We start from the raw sequence: 25086 nt of genomic DNA on the forward strand, positions 1-25086 counted from the left end.
GTGCATATGATTTCACTGTTATGAAGCATTTTAAGCTACAATTCTTGTATGAATGGTACTATATAAAGTTTATTATTACTACTATTATTATTATTATTATTATTATTACTAATAATTGCTGCCAAATGCATTGCTACAGGCCAGCGCCTTTCAAAATCTTATTTCAAATAGATGTGTATAATCATATGCTTAGTAGTAATTAGTAATAAGCAATGTCAGGAACCAGTTGTACAACCCCATTCAAGAAAAAGCTGGGACACTGAGTAAAACGGAAATAGAAACAGAATGTTACGATTTGCAAAACAAGGAAACCCCATATTTAATTTAAAATAGCACAAAGACGACATATCAAATGCTGCAATTTAGAGTGTGAGGCCAGCAACACATTTCAAAAAAGTCTGGTCAGTGGCAACAAAAGAATGGAAAAGTTATGAATTGAAAAGAAAACACCTGGTGGAACATCTCACAATTAATTATGTTAACTGGCAACTGAGATCTTTTTTGACGTGTTGCTGGCATTGTCTTTGTCCTATTTTCAATGAAATATGAGGTTTCAATCTTTTACAAATCATCACATTCTGTTTCTATTTCGGTTTTACACGGCATCCCAACTTTTTTGGAAATGGGGTTGTAATACATACTTGTTTTTCTGCAGGAACTTGTTGAGCGGTCCCAGTTCAGCCAGCTCCATTACCAGCATGAGGTTCTCTGCTTCACAGATACCAATCATCCGGACAATATAAGGATTGTCCAGCTGCTGCATCACATTGGCTTCTCGCAACATTTCTTCACGTACTGATGGGTTGTTATCATCATTCTTCAGGATTTTGACTGCAACTGGCTTCTCAGTCCTAATATATAGGGAGGGTTAATGTCAAGATGACTGTACTGTACTGACAATAATTACAAATGCACCTTGCAGATATTTTGGCTCAAGCACAGTAAGCCACATTTTTTTAAACAGAAACAAGGATCAACAACATACAATGACTAACGGGATGGAATAAGGGTAGACAATAACACACACTGAGTCTACATCAATGCTCTACATGCAGAGTGCACAAGTAAGATAAAGGGTGTTAAACAGATTTACTTTTTGTGGTGTATTACTGCATTAACAGTAATACCCATAAAATGGGTTGAGGGGGCGATAGGGTTATGTGCTATGGTGAGTGCCATGTGAGTAATCAGCAACATTGAAATAGGTCTTGCTGCAGTTCTTGTAATCATTCCTTTTGTTCACAGTGCACCTCTGAATAGTGCACTTTCAATGTATGCAAGTGATGGGGGACAAAAGTTCCCTTTCACTGGAAAAATTATTTCTGAGGCTTATCTGAAGTTGATGTGAGGCTTCAGCAGTCTGAGTGAAACAAATCAAATGAGTGTCTTCCAAAGTTTAGTCTTTTCAGTACAAAATCCTCTCTTCATGTTAGTATCTCCCCATAACAGCTCAGCACAGAAACACTGTTTGTTTAACTGTCTCTTTAAATATAAAGAGGAGATTTCATACTGAAAAGAAACTCTATAAGATCTGCAATTGATTTGATGAACTTAGACTGTTGAAGTAAACAAGGATTGTGGACTTCGTCCCCCAATCATTTTATATTTTAGAATGTGAGTATTATTTTAAGCCGAAGCCGAAGTTGCTGTGATATCTGAGGGACTTACCAGAAGTGCTGGTGCTAGCTACCACTGCTTCATTTGAGCTGGAATTTGCTGGAAGAAAATGTGTAAGCGCATATATGCCATATGCTATGCAGCACCCCTCAGTGAAAATATGTTCCCACACAGGTACAAGATGTTCAATTAATGAAGTGAATAAAAAGGGTTATACATCATAGACTAGTTGCTGATTTAAATCCAACAAATCCAATTAAATACAATCTATATGTATCAATGAAGGGATGACTGGTTATGCTCATGGTTTTATCACACAAGTGATCAAGTTTGGCAGCTTTAACACTGTTGGTTCTTTTCTTGGTTCTGATGAATATGATCTGTGTGTTTAGGAATTTGATAGTTGAATAGAATTTGTCTTACAGAAAATAGAATAAGATCCCAAAAATGTTTAAAAAAGTTTGGGTTTTTGCCTTTCTGTTGGGCAGGGAAATCAGTGCTTTCTTAGTCCCACATAAAGTTGAATGTTTTTCTAAGCAATATGATTGAGTATCAGTTCAGGAAGGGAGGCATTTCTCAAAAGAAAACTAGGATCTCTTGAACTAGGATCTTTTATTTTAGAATCTTGGGAGATTGTGCCAGTTACATCTTAAAAGTTTGTAACTGCAGTTTTTCCCTGTTGTGCTATTTTAATTAGTGTGCTAATCTTTTGCCAGTTTTCTCCCAAAACTCAAAATACTACTTCAAGTCAGGACTATGATTTATGATGAGGAGAATAATATCCAAATTTAGGGATAGCAAAGTCTGCAGATGTCTGTCAATCCATAATCATGGCATCATGACATACAGGGCAATTGAAGTGGAGGAGTGGTGGTGTGTGTGTGCAGATGTAATGTAATGTGACCTGATTTAGCATACTTCCTCATCTTGTAGATGCCCTTCATGACTGTACCAAAGTTCCCAGAGCCTAGTTCTCCATCCTCCAAGAACAGCTGGTTGCGATCCACTGTGGAACTCCTCAATTCATCTGGGTCTGCATATGGACTCTCATATACCTCTGTGTCCATTGGCATGGCCTCTGGTGGAGAAATGGCATTGTCAAATTAGAGGAATAGTTTTAGAATGGTTGACACATCAGTCTGCCTTTTACAGTATGCAAACTTGTATATGAGCAAGTTGAAACATAAACAGGTTTTCTTTCCAACCAAGTGTCGAACCTGAATGATGTAAGTAATTTGTCATTGCCTTCGAAACTGACCCATATGAGCCATTACACAGTAAAAATGATTTGGTTAAGCTTTAGGAAGTCTAAGCTTGAGGTTTCTAATCAACCAGCCTGACTTAGTAAAATGACATGGCATAAAGCATGAGGAAAGTTCACCTATGGAGGAGGTTGGGGTGTTTGAATTAGTCAAACACAGGAATTTCATCCAGGAGATTGGGATTTGTGTCCAGTGTGACATCTGAATTGAAGGTTGATTTCTTTTGTAACGTAATGTACATGTGTTAATGTACAGATGTAACATATGTAACTAACATACAAATGCCACCTGCCAATAAAACAAGAAGGCTCAAAAATTTGTGCAAGTATATCACCAAATGGAGGATGCTGATCTTTTTGTCAGTCAAAGTTGTGCTTTTTGTAAAACATGCTACACAGATTTTTGTATATCACATGGAGGGAAAAGTGACAAATCTACCAGCACAAGCATGCCCATGAAGAGCAGAAACATGCTCCGCCAATGACCGTATTTAGAGTATGTCTCCCATCCAATTTTGGAATCACCCTCTCTCACTCATTGTCTCACTTGCCAGTAGTTTCTCTGAAAAATCATAACTGAAGTAAAATGTGTCAGTGATGTGTACATATCATTCAAGTAATATGTATTGCCCTTTAGTGTTTTCACTTATATAATGTCGGTGTTACGGCCACCGACCCCCCCCCCCACCACCACCACCACCTTTTTTTTTTTTGGTCTAACCCGCCGTGCATCTGAGGAGTGTGTGTGCGGAGCAGGCGGAGCAGACCTCGGCGTGGGATTGGCTCGTTCTGCAAGTGTGATGTCCCTTCGCCTCCCACCGTCGGCTGTCCGCTCGCAGGATTGGTGCAGAGTCGGGCCCGTTCACCAATCACCAGGCGCCAATCGGGGACGGGATGCTGAAAGGCGGACCGGTACTCTGGGCGGCTGAGGAGCAGCGCGCCAGACGTTTGTTGTGTGTGGTCATAATTTGTGAAGAGGCATTTTTGTAGTTGGTGAAGGACTGGGCCAGGGCCAGCTTGAAAACACTGATCTCACTAGTGATACCGTGGTAGTGAAGTTTTGTTAGAGTACACTAGGAAGAAGGGGTGCTGATCTGCTGTTTTTGTTCAGTTTTAGTTAAGCAGAGAGGGTTTTATTTTTGGATGGTTTCTTTTGTTTGACAAAGTAGGATAGTTCCAGAGAGTCCTCTTTTGGTTTTGATTGTTTTTTGATTTATCAGCACTCTTTCTGTGCTGATGTTGCACTGTGCTGCACTGGTGTTTTTTGTTTGTACATATCATTTACCTTACCTTTGAAATAAATAACTTTGTTTAACCAATTACAACTGGTTTATGTTGCTTCCCTTTTCCCACTACGTGCTAGGGGTTGTAACAGTTGGTATGTTCACAGCGTTTCACTTTCAACCAGATATATGATTCTTACTTCATGTAGGAACTAGTTGACCCAGTCCTTGATGTTCTGATACATGAAAGCAAGGGGTGGTGAGACGGCACAGGCTGAGGTGCTGGAAAATTTCCCTTAATTTCAAATCCCAGTGTTTACAGGTATGCTATATGTTATGAGTTGGGAGTGAGAATGTTTTGGTTTGAACTTTGTGTATACTGTAAGAGTTATGTGAATAAAATCCAGGTTGTAATACACTATTTTTTCCTTTAAGTTTAGTCAACAGCAACTGCTTAGTTATGGTTAGGGAACAGCCATGGTCATTATTAAAAGAATCCAACATTAACTGCATCCCAGCTGGCAAGAGATGGGATGCAAGTTCTCTTGCCAGCTGGGATGCTAACAGTGGTTTCTGGTGTGAAAGTCAGAGGCTTTGAACTTTGCTGGCCCAACCATAAAGCTCAGCCTCCTCCCTAAGTGGTGACACCTTTTGTCTGAGAGTCATGATTGGCCACTAAATGTCACTTGAGTGTAATTATTAGTGTTTGAACAAATGACAAATGCTGTCATTGCTCCAAAATAGTTCCTAGCCATGGAGTCACTTGTTTCATTTGCTGATATACTGAATTGCCTCTAGGATCTCTGTCACCACCACAACAGGTGCAGCATTCAGCATTTTAATAAAACCCTTAAAACAAAAACGATTCCATTTGAAAAAAAAAATAAAAAATACAACACTTATTAAGCTATTATCACATGAGGTCTAGTCCAGTCACAGTGGGCCATCATTGGTCACCCCAGAGATGTTACATTTGCGCACGCAATCTGGCAGTTGTTCAGCAAAAAATGGTGACTGAGAAGGGCAATGGATTCTATATTGTAGGCATATGCTGCTACAGTTAAATGAATGCACTTGTAGTTAAAGGATATTTTGTGCATTTTTAGTCAGGCTTTCGCCCTCTGTTTTATGTTGAATACAGTAACACGTCAATTTCCAACTATGTAGAAGCAGTGTATTTAGGAAATCATATCATTCCTTTTTTTATATACCTGCAAATGCATTTCCCATTGAAACTAGAAGTTGTAGAAAATATAGACAATATGGGAGATAGAGTTAAATACCCCTGCCTGACTTGACTGTCTTCAGATTACCTTTACAGATAGTTAAGGTCATGAATGAACAGTGCAGCACAGTGCACTGCGCTCTCTCTCCTGTTAAAAGTCATTGCAGCTCACCCAGTACTCTGATTGCTCTGTTTCTCCCCCTCTCCTTGCAATCAATTTAAAGAGTAATCCAGTCAGATCAAACAAAAATGAATTAACAGGCATTAAAATGTCTGTTATTGTAATGAATTGATGTATATATCCACTTGATCCGTAGTGAAAATATAGATAACGAGATAAGCTGCGTGTGCCACTTGTAATAAATACCAACTTTTGCGGTGAAATAATAAGCTACAGCATGTAGCCAATGTTTTTTAAAAAGATTTTGAACATGTCATAATCAGTTAGATGTACTAGTCTCCTTCCACAGCATGATACCAGTCATTTTTGTTTAAGTGAGACTACCAGTTGGAAACACTGTTAACTTTTGTAATTAAGAGGCCCACCCAAAGTAACTGTGGCCCATCAAAAATTGAAATCCTGGTGCTGTGCCTGCACCACAATACAGCAGATGGAAAAATCATTTCACTTGTGGTGGCCAAATGAAACTATAAGGAGTAAAAAATATTGTGCAATGTCTTCTTTAATTTGCATAGACTAACTCTTTAAAGGAAGGTTGTTTAATGAAGAGAATATACATTCGTACAGAAATCTAAGTGATCATGTGCAGGGGAGCTTGTGCTAATTAACTAGCAAGTCAGCAATAGCCACTGAACATCGGGACACTCAACTTTGTGTTGAATGCAGGGTGTACTTACACATCCACTGTGTATTTTAAATAACTTACCTTTGTTGGTTGCTTGATTATTGGACACTGTGGTTTCATAAGGATTGAGATGATCTGTGGTGTTGTGTCGAGATCCCCGGCTCTATTATCAGTTCATCAGAGAAGACAATGTTTGAGAGAACATACAGAGTGAAAACACATAAAGCATATTTTCACAGGGCAGGCGTAATCTACAATGAGTGAATTAATTCAATACTCAATATTCTGATGTAGCAGGATGCCACTATTCATATTGAACATGTGTTACAGTGATAGACTTTCCCTCAGAATGCTTAGGTTTAATAAAGATGGATTGTTCCAAATACAACCTCGATTCCAAAAAATTGTGATGCTGTGTCAAACAAATAAAACAGAACGTGATGATTTCTTTATCCTTTTTGACATGTATTCAATTGAAAATAGTACAAAGATAATATATTTAATGTTTTACCTCATCAACTTCATTGATTTTTGTAAATGTATGCTTATTCTGAATTTGATACAAGCAACACATTTGAAATAAGTTGAGACAGGAGCAACAAAAGACTGGGAAAGTTGTGGAATGCTCAAAAAACACCAGATTGGGACATTTCACAGGTAAACAGGTTCCATGGTATTAGTTTTAATTTCAACAAATAAGTGGAAATAATGACTTCAGAGAACTTGTGGAATTCACAAATTGTCTTGTGATTAGAATTTTCTGTTTGGTACTACAGAAATTTGTGGTTGGTCCAGACCTGTCATATAAATTATGCAGACATAGTCAGCATGCAACCACAACAATACCTACTTGACATAAGGATCATAATGCCTCAGTTTAAATATGATGCCAAATTCTTGTTGTTTAATTCTGGTGCAGTTCATTTGTGATGTGAAAACAAAACAGACCAACGACAGGACTGTGTGACAAATTTAATTTAAAAGCTAAACTGCTGTTAATTATTGCAGATGAAAAGCTTTTTCACTAGCTAAATGAACACTTCGAGCTGCTAGTGGATGGAAAATTCCCCTAAGTCATAATTTCTGTAGCAATCAATAGCAATAATATTTCAGATATTTCAGTGTCTTAGTGATTTCTTAGGAAACTGCAGAACCCCTAACATATATTTCCCCATCAAATAAACTCAACAAAGTGACCAGTGCACAGTAGATATTGGGATACAGGGGTCTTAAAAGGATGCACCAGTTGTGAAACTGTCTGCTCTGCTCTGGGATCTGTCAGAGACATGGAGAAGGGACGTGATAAAGCAAAGAGTGTTAGTAAGTCGTAATCCATACTGAAGCAAAATCAGACACGGGGAAGAGTTAAGGTGGGCTTGCACACAACTGTGACCAATAGATTTATTAGGCAGAAGGAGTGGTAGAGCACCTGTTTTCGGCCAGGTATGGGAACAGTTCTGAGTCTGGAGAGAATTCCACCTGCCGCATTTTGCTAGAAACCAACATGTCAGAGAAGTTATCAGACGGTGACCTGGTAATGTAATAGTCATGCACATGATCATTACAGTAGAAACAGATTCAGGGGAAAGGTTATCTCCAAACAAGGATGTGTCAAGTTTATCAGTCATCTTACTGATTCATTCAACTACAAACTATGGGAAGTAGAAAGACACTGTTTGAAGTATTGTTTAAACAATATACAGCATTTCCATGTACAGTTTACTGCACAGTATGCCTGTCAGGAGGAAGACAAAAATAAAAGAGCTGGTTCATCCAAATTATGAAAAGACATTTTCCTGACCTCTCTCTAGTGGTATCTATTCATGTGGACAGATTATGTCCCCAGATATCTGCCTTTGAGATTTCTGCCTCCAACCCAAGTCAGTGGAGGTGAAAGATCTAGTGGTACTATGTGTATATATACACACACACACACACACACACACACACACACACATCAGAAAACAGAATACCAGCTCAATCTATGATTTAAACCCATTTCAGGCACAAACTTGTGATTAACAAAATATTTAAAAAATAAAGATAATACAAGCAGCATCCTCATTTCTATTCACAGATCATATTAAAGATGTAAGTGAGTGTATGACCTTACTTCCTGCTTTTTGGACATATGCAAAGGGTCATGACAATATGCAAATGTATTAATGACACATATGTACACATACATGCACACAGACACACACGCACAGAACTTACAAGGGCAGAACTTAATCCAGGATGGTCCCGTGGGAGTATTGGTCGTCCTATCAGCAATATGATCACAGAATATGACAAAGGGGCATCAGATTTGAAAATACTCCCACACTTTTGTTAGACATTGATTAATATGCAGTGGATTTAAGTTTGCGTGACAGTCATGCATTCATCTTGTAGGTGTCTTACCAGTTTCTCCATCAGGTCTTGGACAGGGCTCTGTTAGCACTCGTAGCAGGCCGTCTGGTTTGCATGAATAGTGCTCCACCAGCTGTGGAAATGAGAGAAGTTCACACACATTAGACACTCATCACAATGGTCAGGACTACATACATGCATCAATAACTATGCAAGACTAAAAGTGCAAAGTCTGAAAAATAACACACTTTTTTCATTTTATATGGATCTTTTTATTTTGATGTGTTATTTGTCAAAGCCATTTTTTTTTTTTTACAGACTCACTGGTTTTCAGCTTCAACTTTCTGTCACCTTTTTGGCATGGAAGAAAGGTTTGAGGGGAGGGGCAAAGAGAGTGTGATTTACAAATCATGTAAACTAATGATTTACATACTACATACAATATTGGCCCCCACTAGTTTGCCAGATACTCCCAAACCAGAAGTAAGTTAAGTCTGGTTCACTGTGCTATTATTTTTCCACATAAAACCGGCTGGGTTTAAGATAGGGTTGAGCCGGGTACTCGTTTCAGACGAGTATCCGGTACAGATAAAGCATTTTTGACGAGTACGAGCATGATACAAGTAAAACTCGTCAATATCCGTGCTCGTGCCGAAGGAAAATCCTCATTGGGTAACTGACTGTCTTCACGCTGTGCTCTGTTAATATAGCTGAACACACAAAGTAACCTATATTAATATATTGATTGTATATCAATTTCAGACTTAAAATAATGTACTGATTTAAGCCCCACCCATTTCCAATTTTACTATCACGACCATTTCTGGTTTAGCTCCCGCCCACTCCAAGTACAGATATGGATACAGGTAATTTAGATGGTTGAACAGATACAGATACAGATACAGATAGTGGTGTACTCACTCATCACAACTTTTCACTGACGTTACGTTGGTTTGGCAGCATAATTTCTACCTTAGGTTAACAGCAATGTCAGCTATCAGAGCTAAGCTAAATCAAATCCAGCCATCTGGTTTTGATGTGCACCATGCAATTGCAATACAAGTGCTTGGAGTGGCTGAAAAAAGGACTAATAAAGACTTTTTATACCCAGCAAGATTGATGCCACACACCTATGGTTCTAAGTTCACCTAGAACTCCCAAACTTCAAATAAATCTGATTCTCTCTTCCATTGTTTTTCACATAGAACCTAACTTTAGCTATGATCACCAACATTAGTTAGCGTTGGCTCTGATAGATGACATTAGCTCTCATTAGCTATGATAGCTGACATAAAGATAAGGTTAGAGCTTGTTCCAGCTGACCGCTGCTAGACCACTATTACATAAAAGTTATCTTTCACCCAGCCTGATCTTATGTTACGACAGTTTTACGGCCACATTGAGCAGAAAAACATTTTTTGAGATCTTGAGAATAAAGTCGTAGTATTATGAAAAAAAAGTCATAATACTATGAGAATACAGTCATAATATTATGACAATGAGGTCAGAATTTTATGAGAAAAGGATATTACGGTACCTATCCTACAACAGAAGAAAACAAAACAGGCAAGAGCACGGGCAGCCCCCGAGCAACCACTGTCTCCAGCGTTGTGCCCTGCCACAGAGTCTACAGGAAATGTCACGGTTTTGCTCATCAAGGAGCTTCCAAAGAGCTTACATTAACTAATTTATGCTAATGTGTGTGAACAACAACAACAAGTTCTCCACGACCCTCATTTTAACTGCACTTCTGATATCTCTCTTCTAAAATAACAGACAAGAATTATGACTTTATTGTCCTAATATTTCAACTTTATTCTTGAAAAAATACGACTTTATTCTTGCAGAAATTATTACTTTTTTCTCGTAGAATTACGGCTGTATTCTCGTAAGATTACGACTTCATTCTTATAATATTTTGACTTTATTCTTGTAAAATTACGACTTCGTTCTCGTAAAATTGCAACTTTATTTTTGTAAAATTACAACTTCATTCTCGTAAAATTACAACTTCACTCTCATAAAATTATGACTTTATTCTCGTAAAATTCTGACTTTTTATTGTATTATGACTTTTTTCATATGAAAGAATGACTTTATTCTCATAATATTATGACTTTATTCTCGAAATCTTGGATTTTCTTTTTTGCTCACTGATCAACCCCAAGATTTGGGGTACAGTAAAGTTACTTGTGATTTATGGCTGCTTCCAAAGAGCCTACATTAGCTAATTTATGCTAATGTGTGTGAAGTACAACTTCACCAAGTTCTGCACGACCCTCATTTTAACTGCTCTTTTGATATCTCTCTTCTAAAATAACAGACAAGAATTACAACTTTATTGTCCGAGTATTTCAATTTAATTCTCATAAAATTACGACTTTATTCTCATTAAAATACATGTTTATTCTCGTGAAATTCTGCCTTTATTTTTGTAATATTTTGAGTTTATTTTCGCAAAATTATGACTTTTTATTGGCAAAATTATGACTTTGTATTGTAATATTATGACTTTTTGTCTTATGACAACAATTTTATTCTCATAATATTACGACGACGCAGGTAGTGCGCGTGCCTCACAGCAAGAAGGTCGCCAGTTCGATCCCTGGGTCGGGCAGGGCCTTTCTGTGTGAAGTTTGCATATTCTTCCCGTGCATGAGTCGGTTCTCTTTAGGCACTCCGGCTTCCTCCCATAGACCAAAAACATGCTCATTAGGCTAATTGGCAACTCTAAAAAAAAAAATTGTCCTTAGGTGTGAGTGTGAGCGTGAGTGGTTGTCTGTCTCTATATGTTGCCCTGCAATCGACTGGCGATCGGTTCAGGGTGTACCCCGCCTCTCGCCCATTGACAGCTGGGATAGGCTTCAGCCCCCCCGCAGAAGATGAATGAATGAATTTTACGACTTTATTTTCATAATTTTTGACTTTAATCTCGAAATCTTGGATTTTTTTTTTCTCAGTGTGATCCCAATACTCCTGTAGGAGAACCAGTGACCTCCAATTCACCTTTCCCTCCCGCATTCCTTCAGGAGAGCTGCAGTGGAAAAACATTCCAACTACAAAGAGTTACTTATCATTTAAACTGTTTGCAGGAAGGTGTTAATGTAGAGAGCCAAGATGTCTGGCCTTAACACCTTTTCCTCCGCATTCCTTCAGGAGGGCTGGGAGGAAGAATATGTCAACTACAAAGGATCACCTATTATTTAAACTGTTGCCATGGAGATGCTAATCTTTTCTTACAGCTCCACACTAGATGAAGGCGTTAGACATTCAACAGGCCTCAAGAGGCCTCAAGAACCAGATAGCCCTGACAAGTTGCAAAGCAAGCATTCCTGGAGCAAACTGTTTTGCAAGTCTGTGTGCTTTCTCTTCTACCACATCAGGATAATGCAAACGATATGTTTGATTCAACGTTGGATGTTCCCACAGCACTAAACTCATAATTTGTAGGGTATCAATGTTTTCCCCGTGTTTCTAGCTTGTAAAATGACAAACTATGATCTTAACTCTCATATGCATTTTTGTCTGGGTTTCTACCATGGAATCATACTGCCATCTAGAGGCTAGAAGCGGTTAGGTTTCAGATACGCGACATGAGACAGTTATAATTACCAGTGCTTAATTCCCCAAATATAATCTGCCTTTCCTTGTTTCTTTGTCCTATTAGTAAGTTATACTATTAGTTATCATATAAGTTAGTATTAGTAGTGGCACGGTGGCACGGTGGCAACACTGTCGCCTCACAGCAAGAAGGTCCTTCACCATGCCTTCGGTGCCTGCTGCAAAAAAAAGAGGGCCTTTCTGTGTGGAGTTTACATGTTCTCCCCGTGTTCACCTGGGGTATCCCCCGTAAAATATATCCCCACTAAAAACATGTAAGAAGATCACCACCTGACCAATGGTGACAAAAAGGAACTGGGTGGCAGCCCACCGTTCCCGGTATGCCGTGGAAGAAGGACGACCGGGATGGGTGAAACGCGGAAGACAAATTTCTCCTTCGTGTGCAGTGTCCTGCATGTGCATGATGTGTGACAATAAAGGGGAATGTCTCCCACTGATTCTTCTTCTAATTATTCTTCTTCTTCTTCTTCTGAAGTTGCCATTAATCAACAAAATGTGTCAGATACATGTATATTGGTGTCAACATACATGTTGTAAACAATGTTGATGTGTGATTGAAAACTGATCATTTAAACTCTGTGACTGACCATAGTGAAAAGCAGATGAGTCCATCACACGCAATTGTTAGTTAATGTTTTCTCTCTATAGGATGCAGTAACAACATTCACCTGTAAATCATTCTAAAGCAAGCAAAGGCCTGTTTGTCACAGACACGCCCCTGAGCGCCAGAGGGTATATTCCCCGCAGCCCGTGGCAAGCACCCATTTCTTTTTGTCACTTCTTCTTTTACTTTTACCTTGACTTCATGTTTACTGACTTCACTTCTTCGGCACTTTTGTTTTTCTTTAGTTTTTCTAACTTCAGTTTTTGCTTGTCAGTTGTCTCTTGCCCGCCTATTGGCGTCTTATTGTAATCTTTTGTCTACTTTTGCTTGCCACAATACTTTTTCAGAGTTAAAGCCGAACTTTCTCTAACCATTAAGGTAATCACGTAATAATATTTTTGCAGATATTTTCAACTGGCCATTAAAAGTATTCTCAACTTTATTATTAACTGAGAAGTTTTGCCATATGGCCGTCAACCTCTTCGGACTGAAGTCCTACAGCCAGCCTCAACCTATCTGTCTGGGTCAAACAGCCATCGAAAGAGCTGCTCCTCGTCTGTTACCGACGGCAAAGGTCCAGCCCCCAAAGCGTCTCTTTCCAATATTGGCTCTCAACACCGCGGTTGTACTGGTTCCCCCCATTGGACTGCGGTGCAGATCAGAGCCACGAGTGACAGCCTGGGGGCCCCATCCCTTTGTGTCAGTTCGGGACAGACCACCATCAGAGCACCGCTGGCACAGAAGTAGGCATTTTCCATTGAATAAGAGTTGGTGTCATAGGCTCATTTCAAAAAATGAACACTACCTTTGTGTTGTTAGCCCCAATTCTTTTGTTGGAAGCCCAAGAACAAGACTGGAGAAATCTTCAGTTCACAGATGTAGAATTTATTCAGGTCACAGGTAAAGTAAGGCAGCACTGAGTTTGAAGTGGCAGAGCTCTCACAGGATCTCAGTCAAAACAAGCCCAGATATCTGGGTGTATTCCCATTTTGTCTTCTTGGGCTGGGGCCTGCCCCGTATAACTGTCTTTTAGTTCTATTCATGCAATCAGATTTAGATGATAGGGCCTGTGATCGGGTTTCAAATGTGTTTCGCCAATGTTTGCGAATCATTATCTCCTGGGAACGGAGCTGTTTGTACTAATCCATTCACCACTACTACTCTAGTGGAACCATCTCTTTCAGTTGCATCATTTGACCCCATTCCTGCAGCAACCCCGGTTCGAATCTGTGTCATGGCACCAAATTTGTTAGCCCAGCTAGCTCAGTCAGTAGCGCATGAGACTCTTAATCTTAGGCTCGTGGGTTCAAGCCCCTCGTTGGGTAACCTACGAACACCTTGAAGTGCCTTACCCATTGGCTCCACCACAGGCGTTTCCCCCAATCTTGACCCCTGTTAAACATAACCACACATGTCTAGTGAGAACTGATGCCACAGGCTCACCTGTTGATGACATCTCAGACGACTGCTGTATTAATACCATCAATGTCACTTCAAACCCAGCGCTGCCTTACTTTACCTGTGACCTGCATAAATCCTCATTTTTCTTCAAAACTACTTCTCACTATTGCCAAACACTTTCCTTTTATTATTTTGCTATAGCTTCTTCATCTAGTTGTTTGTGTTACATCATAGAATCCATATTATTTGTCATATCATTCATTTTTCATATCCATTCTCATTATTGTGTCAAATAAATAATACTTTTCATTTAAGTCATTGTCAGACAGTGTCTTTTGAGCTGGAAATGGACAGTCACTGTATCGAGAGCTTACGCTTCAGATGATGAGACTGATCTACCATTAATTCATTAATTATTATTAAATCAGCATTAAAAGAAAAGAATAAATTAAATCCTGGATGCAGTCACAGCCTTGGGATGTGCTCAGCACATCCCAAGACAGTGTTCATAAGGGATGTTATTGTAACTTTCACAATCATGAATTACATTATATTATTTCTGAGAAAATAAAATTGGTCACAATCACTGAACAATCAATCAGACACCTGCAGGGAAACCCTGCATCTAATGCTGCGACTCATAGTTAAACACCAACATGAAAATGACCAGATATATGACAATAATTATGTTAACCTGCCACAGGGTGTCAAACTTCTTGCCATCTGGAATAGAGAGCTTGCCCGTCCTGTCCCTGTCAATGCGATAGTGCATGACTTGTCCTTCATGTAGTAAACACAGAGCATAGGATCCATTCAGATCTCTTTGTCGGATCCTGCACACACAAGAAGAAGAAAAGGAAGAAAAGAAAGTCACAAAGTAAGAGGATGATGATGAGGACATTGGCAGATGAGGAGACAACAACAACAACATGTAAGTTTGCAACAACAACAACAACATGTAAGTTTGCAATTAAAGCCTTTCTTCTGTTGTTTTGTTTGTATTGCCAGTATGGTGAAATCTGTTTTCTGCAGTGAATATGGTATAAGTATGATCTATACCTCAGAGATGTGAATGATGTTTCGTGAGGTGCCAGCATAGTTTTGTGAAATGTATACCCAGTTCACATGACAATAATCAGAAATGCAAAGTATGAGTCAGAGATCTGTGTCTTTTTTTGTCTTTTATTCCATCTGATACAACCAAAGTAATAGCATTGTTATGTCATGGTAAGTCAAGAAAAAGTCCACACATGCATCAAATAGCATTTGCATTTTATTCACATGTATTCATTAGGAATGCATTCAGAATTATGTCACAGTTGTATGTCCTGCGGAAATTGAGTTGTCTCATCGAAATGACTACAAGTTTGTTTCACTCAAGAGTACTACGTGTTGCTGCTATAACCAACAGCTATCACAAAGACAACTTTGTAATGACCCTCTATCCTGACACCTGAAAAGTATGGCATCTCAGTAAGTAAAGTTAGTAGGGCACAGATATTGGTAAATGTGCAAAAATCACAGATATTTTCTGCAATGGCTGCAACATCTACGGTGACAGCAGCATCTGCCATTATGTAACAGGTGGAAGGACGAGAGGTAACTGGCCATGGCTACTGCCAGATAGAGGAGCAAGCGTGTAACAGGGAAGCCAAGGACAAGAAGTGAGCTGAACGAGGGTGTAGCTGAAGTGTAACATTAAGGAAGGAGAAACATGGGGAAAAAAGGGATGACAAAGGGAGGTAGTTTTTGTGCCATAATGACAATGATGAATGGTGATTAATTCAATTAATGACAATGATAATAACGAAAGATAACATGATCGTAATGCTATCACAAAGTGAGACCATCAGCTACTGCTGGTCCTCACTCACTCAGTCATTCAATGCCAAATAACATAGCATGAGCTATTTGGCATTGTTTTTGTACCCTAGATAGTTCCCTAATGCTGTCGCAATTTTGGCTGACTGTTCTAGTTAAATAGCTAACATTAGTGTTGGAAAAGAAGCGAGTGATCTAGGTCCATATCAGAACATTACCAAAACTAGAATTACCGGTTCTTGTTTGTGTGCCTCCGCCAACCAGTCAAGTTGCAGTTTACATGTATTAGTATATGTATGCTCACATTATCCATTTCACCTGGTGCAATTTCTAAGTTGTGTATTTCTCTCAACTGTGCAATAACGCTATTTATTATCCATTTTGACAACTGTATTTTTATAAAACTGTATATATTGTGCATATACATAAACCCAGTATTTCTCAAGCAAAATAGTATTTCCTCAAGTACAATAGCCTTCTCAAGTGCAATACAATATGCAATGTCAGCAGTAATAAGACTGCTAGCAACAATACCTCTCCACAGCAGTAGGATTATTTGGCATTTACTATTTTTTATAAACCGTAAAAATGTACATACACATTGTTGTTTTTTTTATATTCTGTATCGCCTAAATATATTATATATTATTATTTTTGGACCTCTTATGCCACTGTGCCTGCTTTTTGTAACCTGGCTGTAATGACTAAATTTCCCTGGTGTGGGATCAATAAAGTCCTATCTCATCTTAATAAAGACTCCAAAGATTTGGGGTATTTTTTGCCATAATAAAAGTTATCACTATATTGACATGTATAATGTATAATAAGTACTGGCAGAAATGAAGAAAGTTCAAGATTTCTAACAGAAGTTAAACCACCAGCATTGGTATGTATTACAATTACAATTAGTCATTTGGCAGATGCTTTTTTCCAAAGTGATGTACATATGAATTCACACACCGATGGCACACCATCAGGGGCAGTTTTGGGATTCAGTCAGGGATCAAACCACTGACCTCCTGATCAGTGGATGACCACTCTACCTCCTGAGCCTCAGCCACTTATGTTATGTAGCTCAGACTGTGAGAAGACCATATCCAGGTAGAATAAGATGTGTACTTCTCACCGACAGTAATGTTAAAATTAGGCAGTTAGCAAGTTAGCAACAACTTAACTCTAGTTAACATATTTTAAATGGCTAATGGCATTTAACTTCAACAATTTGAGCTATTTACATGAGTATTTCCATTTCATGCTACTTCATGCTGCTGCTCCATTCCATCTCGGGGGGAAATATACAATGCTGAAACAGGGCTGTTTTTTTGAGCTCATGAAAAGTTGATTGGAGATATCTGGTTCTGACATGACAGCATCACTCCAAACATTGGATGATCTTGCTGATGTTGCATTGCTGTATATCAAACTACCCAACAGTATATAAAGCAAGTTAAAATGAGCTCAATCATAAGCAAAATGCAACATACACATTAATGCATGAGTAATAATCCAAAGACATCAGATATCATAAGAACACAACTGAGTCATTACTGACTTTTACTTTTCATACTTGACGTACATTTTGCTGGTAATACTTCTATACTTTTTCTTAAGTAAGTGTAGCCCCGGCTAATTTAAGTTACTCCTTAATATTCAAATAACTGTTTCTTGAAAACCAATATGTTCATGTAAATCCTGCTCCATATTAATATGTGTTAATGTTATTAATGTGGTTATTTGAATACAAGTGTTATACTGCAGCTTTAAGTTGGTTGGTTGTAGTGTACTTTACTTGCATGTGGCATATGCCGACTACAACCTATGTTGTTTCATTTTAATGTTTGTGATTCGCTGCTCGTTAGTGATGTTACGTTTCAAGTTGTGTGATTGGTGGTGGAGCTGGGAGGTGGGGTGGTTGGACGGGAGGAATGGGAAGTACGACTGCGGGAGATGATCAGGAGAGTGAGACGAAATAAAAGTTTAAAAAAATTACTGAAGAGTTTTTCTTTGGGCTGATTAACCCAGTCAGTCAGCAATCGTCGGTGTAGGAGTTCTTTCACCACAAGTGGAGGTGAGGAGTGAGACCGACTGGAGACGTGACTGTTTGGAGACGGAGAACAGCGGCTAGCTGCACTTTTAGCCTATCGTGGAGGAAGACGATTTCTGCCGCCGAGGGTCCTCCACGGTCATTGCCTGCCTGCCTGCATCTCCTGTTGGCGCTGAGGTGCAATTCTGAGATTTTTAGGACACAAACTAGGATACTGTGAGTACTCACCTTCTGTTTCTGCAGTCAAAGTGTGCGGATTTCCACTATACTCGGCCGCCCCGCTCCCCAGCTTTGATCAGGCCTGCAACGGGGGTTTGTTCATGTTTTGCTTTTCCTTCGTTGCCGGCTTGTACGAGTGTGTGTGTGTGCGTGCGTGTGTGGCTGGGCCCAGAAAAAAAGGTGTTAACAGCGGTTAAATACAGAACCATATTATTGGTTTAGTAAGAGATTTGGAGGTTATTTCAGGTCAGTGCAAGTATATGGGGGTTTTTTTTTCTCTTTTCTTTTTTTTGTTGTTATTAATAAACTAAGTCAAATCCATTGGAATCCTACTTGTCAAGTGATCCTTTTCTAGTGAAATTAAAATGACATTGCTATGTGGTTGAAAGAGTTCATGATATATAAATAGAGGGTTAACTAACTCATTTGGGAATTAAAATTTATGAACCTAGGGCACTGCCTATGGTAAGGGGTACAGAAAGCACTACATAAGGTTTTGAATGCAGGACTTTTACTTGTAGTGGAGTATTTTCCACAGTGTAGTATTAGTACTTTTACCTCAGTGAAAGATCTGAATACTTCATCCAACAATGAAAATAGCCCTAACTCTAGTAAAAAAAAAAAAAATAAAAAAAATAAATATCCAAGGTCTCTACACTTCATATACTTGATTTATATACTTAATTTCTAGTAATTATTCATTTAACAGCTTTTCTTCATTTGACATCACTAACTAGCCTGTTATTTTCACCAAGATTTGAGGTTTAATGCCCTTGACAAAAATCCAATCATCACCAGCTTGCAAAGAGTCTTGGATCCAGCCATTGGACCCATCAATTTCCTGAAAAGAAGGCCACATTTCTCGGTCGCATTTGAAGGAGCCTTTGAACAGGGACAGTCTTGTGATGCTGTGATGCATTCAGTCATTAAATGAAGCCCCTGAATGGAGACACAGCTGTTGAATCTTATGCAGAGTGTAATTGGCCCAGTGAGAAGACGCTGTGCCCCCCATCATAGTATGAAGTTAAGCTAGGGTATTGCGAAAAAACAGCACATTGTCTACGCTGCAGACAAGACACCTACAGGCCCTCTTTCTCATCTCTGGGGACTTCAGTCATGCCTCTCTGCCACTCTCTCCAACTTCACACAGTATGTTAACTGCCACACAAGGGACAATAAAACTCTGGAACTTCTGGATGCTGATGTCAGGGATTCATACACCTCCACCCCCCTCCCCCCTCTCGGTCGCTCTGATCACAACCTCGTCGACTGTTTTAACACCACCAACTGGGACATACTGTGCAGCTCTCATGGGGAGGACATTGACAGTCTGACTCACTGCATCACAGACTATATCAACTTCTGTGTGGAAAACACCGTGCCCTCCAAGAGAGCACACTGTTTTCCCAACAACAAGCCCTGGGTGACCCCTGAACTGAAGGCTCTGCTAAATGAGAAGAAGAGGACCTCATCTCAGGGGACAAGGAGGAGCTGCAGAGAGTACAGCTGGGGCTGAAGTATAACAATAGGAGCTGTAAGAAAAACTAAAAACTACAGAGAGAACCTGGAGCAGTGCCGGGAGAGGAACAATGTCCGAGATGTGTGGAGAGGTCTGAAACATATCTTGGGCCGTGGCAAAAGTGGGGATGGGCAAGCCGCCACTGGAGATCAGGCCTGGGCAAATGAGTTAAACTTGTTTTTTAACAGATTTGACTCTGCTCCCACTCCAGTCCTTTCTCATTGGGGCCCCACTTCTTCACACCTCTCCAGGCCAGTCGTCTCCCCTCAGCTGCAGTCCTTAACACCTCAGCTCCCCTCAAACCACTCTGCTCCAACCCCCGTTGTCATCAAGGTCCCCCCACCACCACCACCTACAGCTCTGAACTACCCCCACAGTCACCCCTCTCCCCCCTCTCTATCACTACGGACCAGGGGCCTCATTTATAAAACATTGCGTAGAATCCATACTAAAAGTGTGCGTACGCCAAAAAATATTCGGATTTATAAAACGTGCGTACTCACACCTGCACGCAATTTTCCCTTTATAAATCACACTCCACCTGGAAGATTGCGCAGGTGGATTCACCTCACATCCCGCCCCCGACACACCCACATTTTACCATGAATGGTCAATGCAAAGTACCTCATGAATGACTTTGCATATAAATATACCTGCTGATCAATGGCATTTTACGTTCGATCATGGCAGAGAAAAGAAAAAGAAATTTTACGGAGACTGAAATCGAGGGGCTTGTGGGTGAGGTGGAGGCCAGAAAGGATATTTTGTTTGGTGGCCACGGTAGTGGCGTCACGAATAAAATAATAATAATTAAAAAAAATGAGTGGCGGCACGTCGTCACCGCAGTGAATAGTTCCAGTGCCACAGCGCGATCTGTGGCAGAAACTACAGATCCCTACACTACTGTGCGTCAGGATGAATGATTCATGTGCTGACCCAGGCCACCGTGCCACTACATTCGTCAAGATCATGTCCGAGGTACAAATAATTTGTACATTGAGTGAATGCACATTTTTTCGATTCACATAAGCAAATTCATTTTCACTCGGAGCCCTTATAGCAATGTGAGTGCAGTCAATTGCGCCGATTAAATTTGGGAAACCGGACATTGCTGCAAATTGCCTTTTAATGTTGGCCTGTTCACCCACAGTGTAAGGAAACCTGATGTATCGACTGGTCATTTTTATAATGCCATCCAAAATGGCTGGCATTATGGCGCTGAGGGATGGCTGCGATATCCCAGACCTAAGGACATAATTTAACTGAATTATACCCAAAAGGGGCTTTAGACAGACAATGTAATATTATATAATATTAATCATATCAGACACTTACCTGTCGGCTAATTCCCACTGAAAGGAGCCAGTCGCCAGAAACCCCAGAGTGGTCAGCACCTGGATATGCACCGGGATGGCGCGGTTCCGGCGAGTGGGTCTATCTAACACTGGGCCCAGTTCAGCACATAGATCCAAGAGCACCGCTCTAGGGAATCTAAATCGGCTTATTAGCCAGTCATCATCATGGGCCAGGGAATCTCCGTGGTCCCGAAAACTTCTCTCCATCCTGATGCTACCATTTGCGTGATCTTCCAGCAGTGCCAGCACATCCATTGTGCAGCATTACGCACGACTGTCACCGCACTATTTATATGCTTACTCAGCAAACTGAATGATTGTTACACACCTTGTCACAATTAATACTAATCCATCAGTGCCATCCACCGCTCTGTATCATTTGAAGATGGAAGTATGATATATGAATATTGTGCATACATATTGTGTAGGCCTAACGGCTCATTAAAGGAACACATCTATAACACTGCAGACTTGGGTGTTTATGATTACGCGGGTCTATAAGTCTGATATGTGATGACATTAAATGTATGAGATCAATCTGGCTTCAATTCACCACCTCACCATCTGCACCGCCAGTTTCCCCGTCTCCAAAATGTTCGTACGCAAGCATCAAAGTTGGCGTACCGGTGCGCACATTCTCACGCTAAGTTTATTTTTATAAATCACAACCTTTGCGTAGAAAGTTGCGTACGCAACTTTTAAGCCCCGTTTTGTGCGTAAGCAAGTTTTATAAATGAGGCCCCTGGTGAGGTGGGAGCTCAGGAAGACAAAGGCCAGGAAAGCCACAGGCCCAGACATCATCAGCTCCAGGGTGCTCAGGGAGTGTGCAGACCAGCTCAGTCAGGTGGTTCTGAACATGTTCAACCTGAGTCTCAGGCTGGAGGGAGTCCCGGCCCTGTGGACGACCTCCTGCGTGGTGCCAGTTCCAAAAACAGCCCATCCCAGGGAACCAAGCCACTACAGACCTGCTGCCCTGACCTCCCACCTCATGAAGACCATGGAGAGGATTGTCCTGGGCCACCTCCGCGCCCAGGTGAGCTCTGCACTGGACCCGCTGCAGTTTGCATATCGACCTGGTATCGGGATGGACAACGGCATCACGTACCTGCTACACCGGGCGCTATCTCACCTGGAGTCCCCCCGAGAGCATTGTGACAGTCATGTTTTTTTACTTCTCCAGTGCTTTCAACACCATCCAGCCGTCAATGCTGTGGGGGAAAATGGAGGAAACTGGTGTGGACAAACAGCTGGCTGCGTGGACTATGGACTACCTCACTGACAGACCGCAGTACGTGAGGCTACACAGCTGTGTGTCAGATGTGGGAGTCAGCATCACAGGGGCCCCCCAGGGAATGGTGCTGCCGTTCCTTTTTGCACTCTACACCTCAGACTTCATGTACAACTCCACCCTCTGTCATCTGCAGAAATTCTCTGATTACAGTGCCATTGTTGGCTGTGTTCCAGAGGAGAATGAACAGGAGTACAGGGGGGTCATCACGGACTTCGTGGACTGGTGTCAGCAGAACCACCTGATCCTAAACTCCAGCAAGCCCAGGGAAATGATTATTGATTTCCAAAGGAAACCTTCCCCTCACACACCGGTGAACATCCAAGGCTCGGTCATTGACATGGTGGACTCATTTAAGTACCTGGGTGTTCCCCTCAACAATAAACTGGACTGGACAGACAATACTAACGCCCTGTACAGGAAGGGCCAGAGTCGCCTACACCTGCTGAGGAGACTGAGGTCCTTTGGTGTGTGCAGAGCTCTACTCTGGACTTTCTATGACACTGTGGTGGCCTCTGCAGTGTTTTATGCCATAGTGTGCTGGGGAGGGGGCAGCACGGACAGAGACAGGAAGAGACTGAACAAACTGAGAGAGAGAGAAAGAGAGCCAGCTCTGTCCTGGGTTGCCCACTGGACTCCATCGAGGAGGTGGCGGACAGAAGGATGTTAGCCAAGCTGACATCCATCATGGACAACTCCTCCCACCCCCTGCGCCACACTGTGAGGACCCTGAGCAGCTCCTTCAGCACAAGACTTTTACGTCCCCAGTGCAGGAAGGAGCGCTACCGCAGGTCATTCCTGCCCACAGCCATCAGACTGTATAACAGTGCACAATAACATCCACTCAAATGCAAGTTGAACTGATAACCTGATCACATCTCACATTTTTCCTCTGTTTTCATGTGCAATCATCATTTTTAAATTACCCCAGTGTGTATGTATTGTATATATGTGATGGAATCTAGGAAAACCTGTCAGATGTCGCGCTGGCACTTTTCCAGGAAAACGTGAAAATAGGTCAAAAGTCAAAATATTGGAGAAATTGGGTTTTCATTAAACTATTATTTTACAACATATTGTCTAACGTTCCTGAAAATATCTCATTATATTTCGCTTGTTTAATATGTTAAAAATCTCCTATGAATGAAAAATGAACAGCGCATGAAATCCGCCCCTAATGTGTTAGTCTACATAGCCTACAAAGACAGTTTATCTATCATAGTTAGGGTGACCAGATGTCCCGCTTTGTGCAGGACAGCCACGCATTTACATTACTTTTCACACGTCCTGCAAATTGTGACGTTGTCGCAAATTATTATTGACAATGTCGCTAACAATTCACGATAACGTCACAATTTGTTGGACACGAAAAGTAATGGAAATGCATGATTGTCCTGCACAAAGCGGGACATCTGGTCACCCTAATCATCAAAACATTATTTTGACACCTAAGTCAGATGCTATGAGATACACAGAGAGAGATGTCAAAGCTTCAGAGACGGAGAGAGTTTGAGGTAGCTGGTCGTGTTCTGATTTAGAATCCTTGTCTTTAAACCTGTTTTTCCCAAAATTCTGCTCCAAAAAAATCCTACTGGTCAGCTGACTTTGAGTGATCATAACACTTGATACAAACCAGATATAAAAATAATGACAACAGATTTGAAAAGAGTTTGAAATAAGCTTCTAGGTGATATTAAAATCCCCAAAAGGTAAAATTTCGACCTGTGAAGAAATAGGAAGCCTGAAGACTGTGACTGACTATGTCACTTGAAAAAGCTAGGACAGGACAGTTACTTTGGCAGTTCATGGACTCAGCAAATAGAGATATTGTGGACTTACTACTAATTTACTAAAATGGAGGGTCTGTGAACAAGGTAAGCAATGCCCTAGCAAAATCCCAGCCAGACACAAGGAAACACCACAGATAACCACTTGGCTAAGGTTTGCAGGTTTGCCAGGAAATGCCACAACTGTGGGAAGATGGGACTTATAAAAAGGGCCAGCAGAATGGGAGTGGGAAAAGAAACATTCCATTCAGGAGAGAGTGACAAGGAGGAAGTTTTCACTATGTATATAAGGAAGACTAGTGACATGACCATGTAAAATATGAATGACGACATAGTCTTTCTCCAAGGAGAGCCAGTAAAAAAAAAGGAAAAAAAAAGAAAAAGAAAGAGCTAAAAGTAAACGGAGAAAATGTAACCTATGAAGAAGACACTGGCTTTGGATACATACATACATGTCATGTCATTTCAGTTGTTCAAGTTGTTCAATCATACAAAGAAATCCATGCAAGCCATGTGCAATATAAAACTGAAACTGAACTGAACATATGGTGGACATAAAGTGCTGATATTTACAATGGTAAAGGTCTGAGTGGAACACAAAGGCATTGTTAATATGTTAGCAGCTGTGGTTGTCAAAGATTCAGGGACCAGTCTAGTGAGATGAGGTTGAATTAAGGCTCTCAAGGTAGCATGGCAACCAGTACAAAAGATAGAGGACAGAGGAGTTTAGAATGTTGAAAGGCTTCACAGCAAAAACACATGGAGCCAGTGATACCCTGTTTCCTAAAGCCAAGGTCAGGGTGTTTTGCTTTGCCAGTGAAATTTGCAGAATGGGCTGCACACATTGTACAAGTCCTAAAACCAGACTCCAGGGCAGGATTTAGTGGAGATTATAACCTGACAGTAAACAAAGTGTCACTCACCGAAAAGTACCCCATTCCAA

At 40.6% G+C, this 25086-nt stretch overlaps 1 protein-coding gene across 5 annotated transcripts in view; it reads right to left on the reverse strand.

Moving 5' to 3' along the window:
* The window catches only part of syk (spleen tyrosine kinase), a 75799-nt gene that overhangs the window by 6006 nt on the left and 44707 nt on the right, over positions 1 to 25086 (reverse strand). For all 5 annotated transcript variants that reach the window (XM_076757261.1, XM_076757257.1, XM_076757256.1 and 2 more), the window contains 7 exons: positions 14805 to 14943; positions 8536 to 8617; positions 8350 to 8396; positions 7562 to 7624; positions 6214 to 6295; positions 2536 to 2695; positions 642 to 851 (listed from right to left, as the gene is read on the reverse strand). In XM_076757261.1, the coding sequence (XP_076613376.1) occupies positions 642 to 851; positions 2536 to 2695; positions 6214 to 6295; positions 7562 to 7624; positions 8350 to 8396; positions 8536 to 8617; positions 14805 to 14943 (783 nt within the window). The remainder of the gene's footprint in view (positions 1 to 641; positions 852 to 2535; positions 2696 to 6213; positions 6296 to 7561; positions 7625 to 8349; positions 8397 to 8535; positions 8618 to 14804; positions 14944 to 25086) is intronic.

This window comes from Chaetodon auriga, chromosome 19, assembly GCF_051107435.1.
Source record: "Chaetodon auriga isolate fChaAug3 chromosome 19, fChaAug3.hap1, whole genome shotgun sequence".
Lineage (NCBI taxonomy): Eukaryota > Metazoa > Chordata > Actinopteri > Chaetodontiformes > Chaetodontidae > Chaetodon > Chaetodon auriga.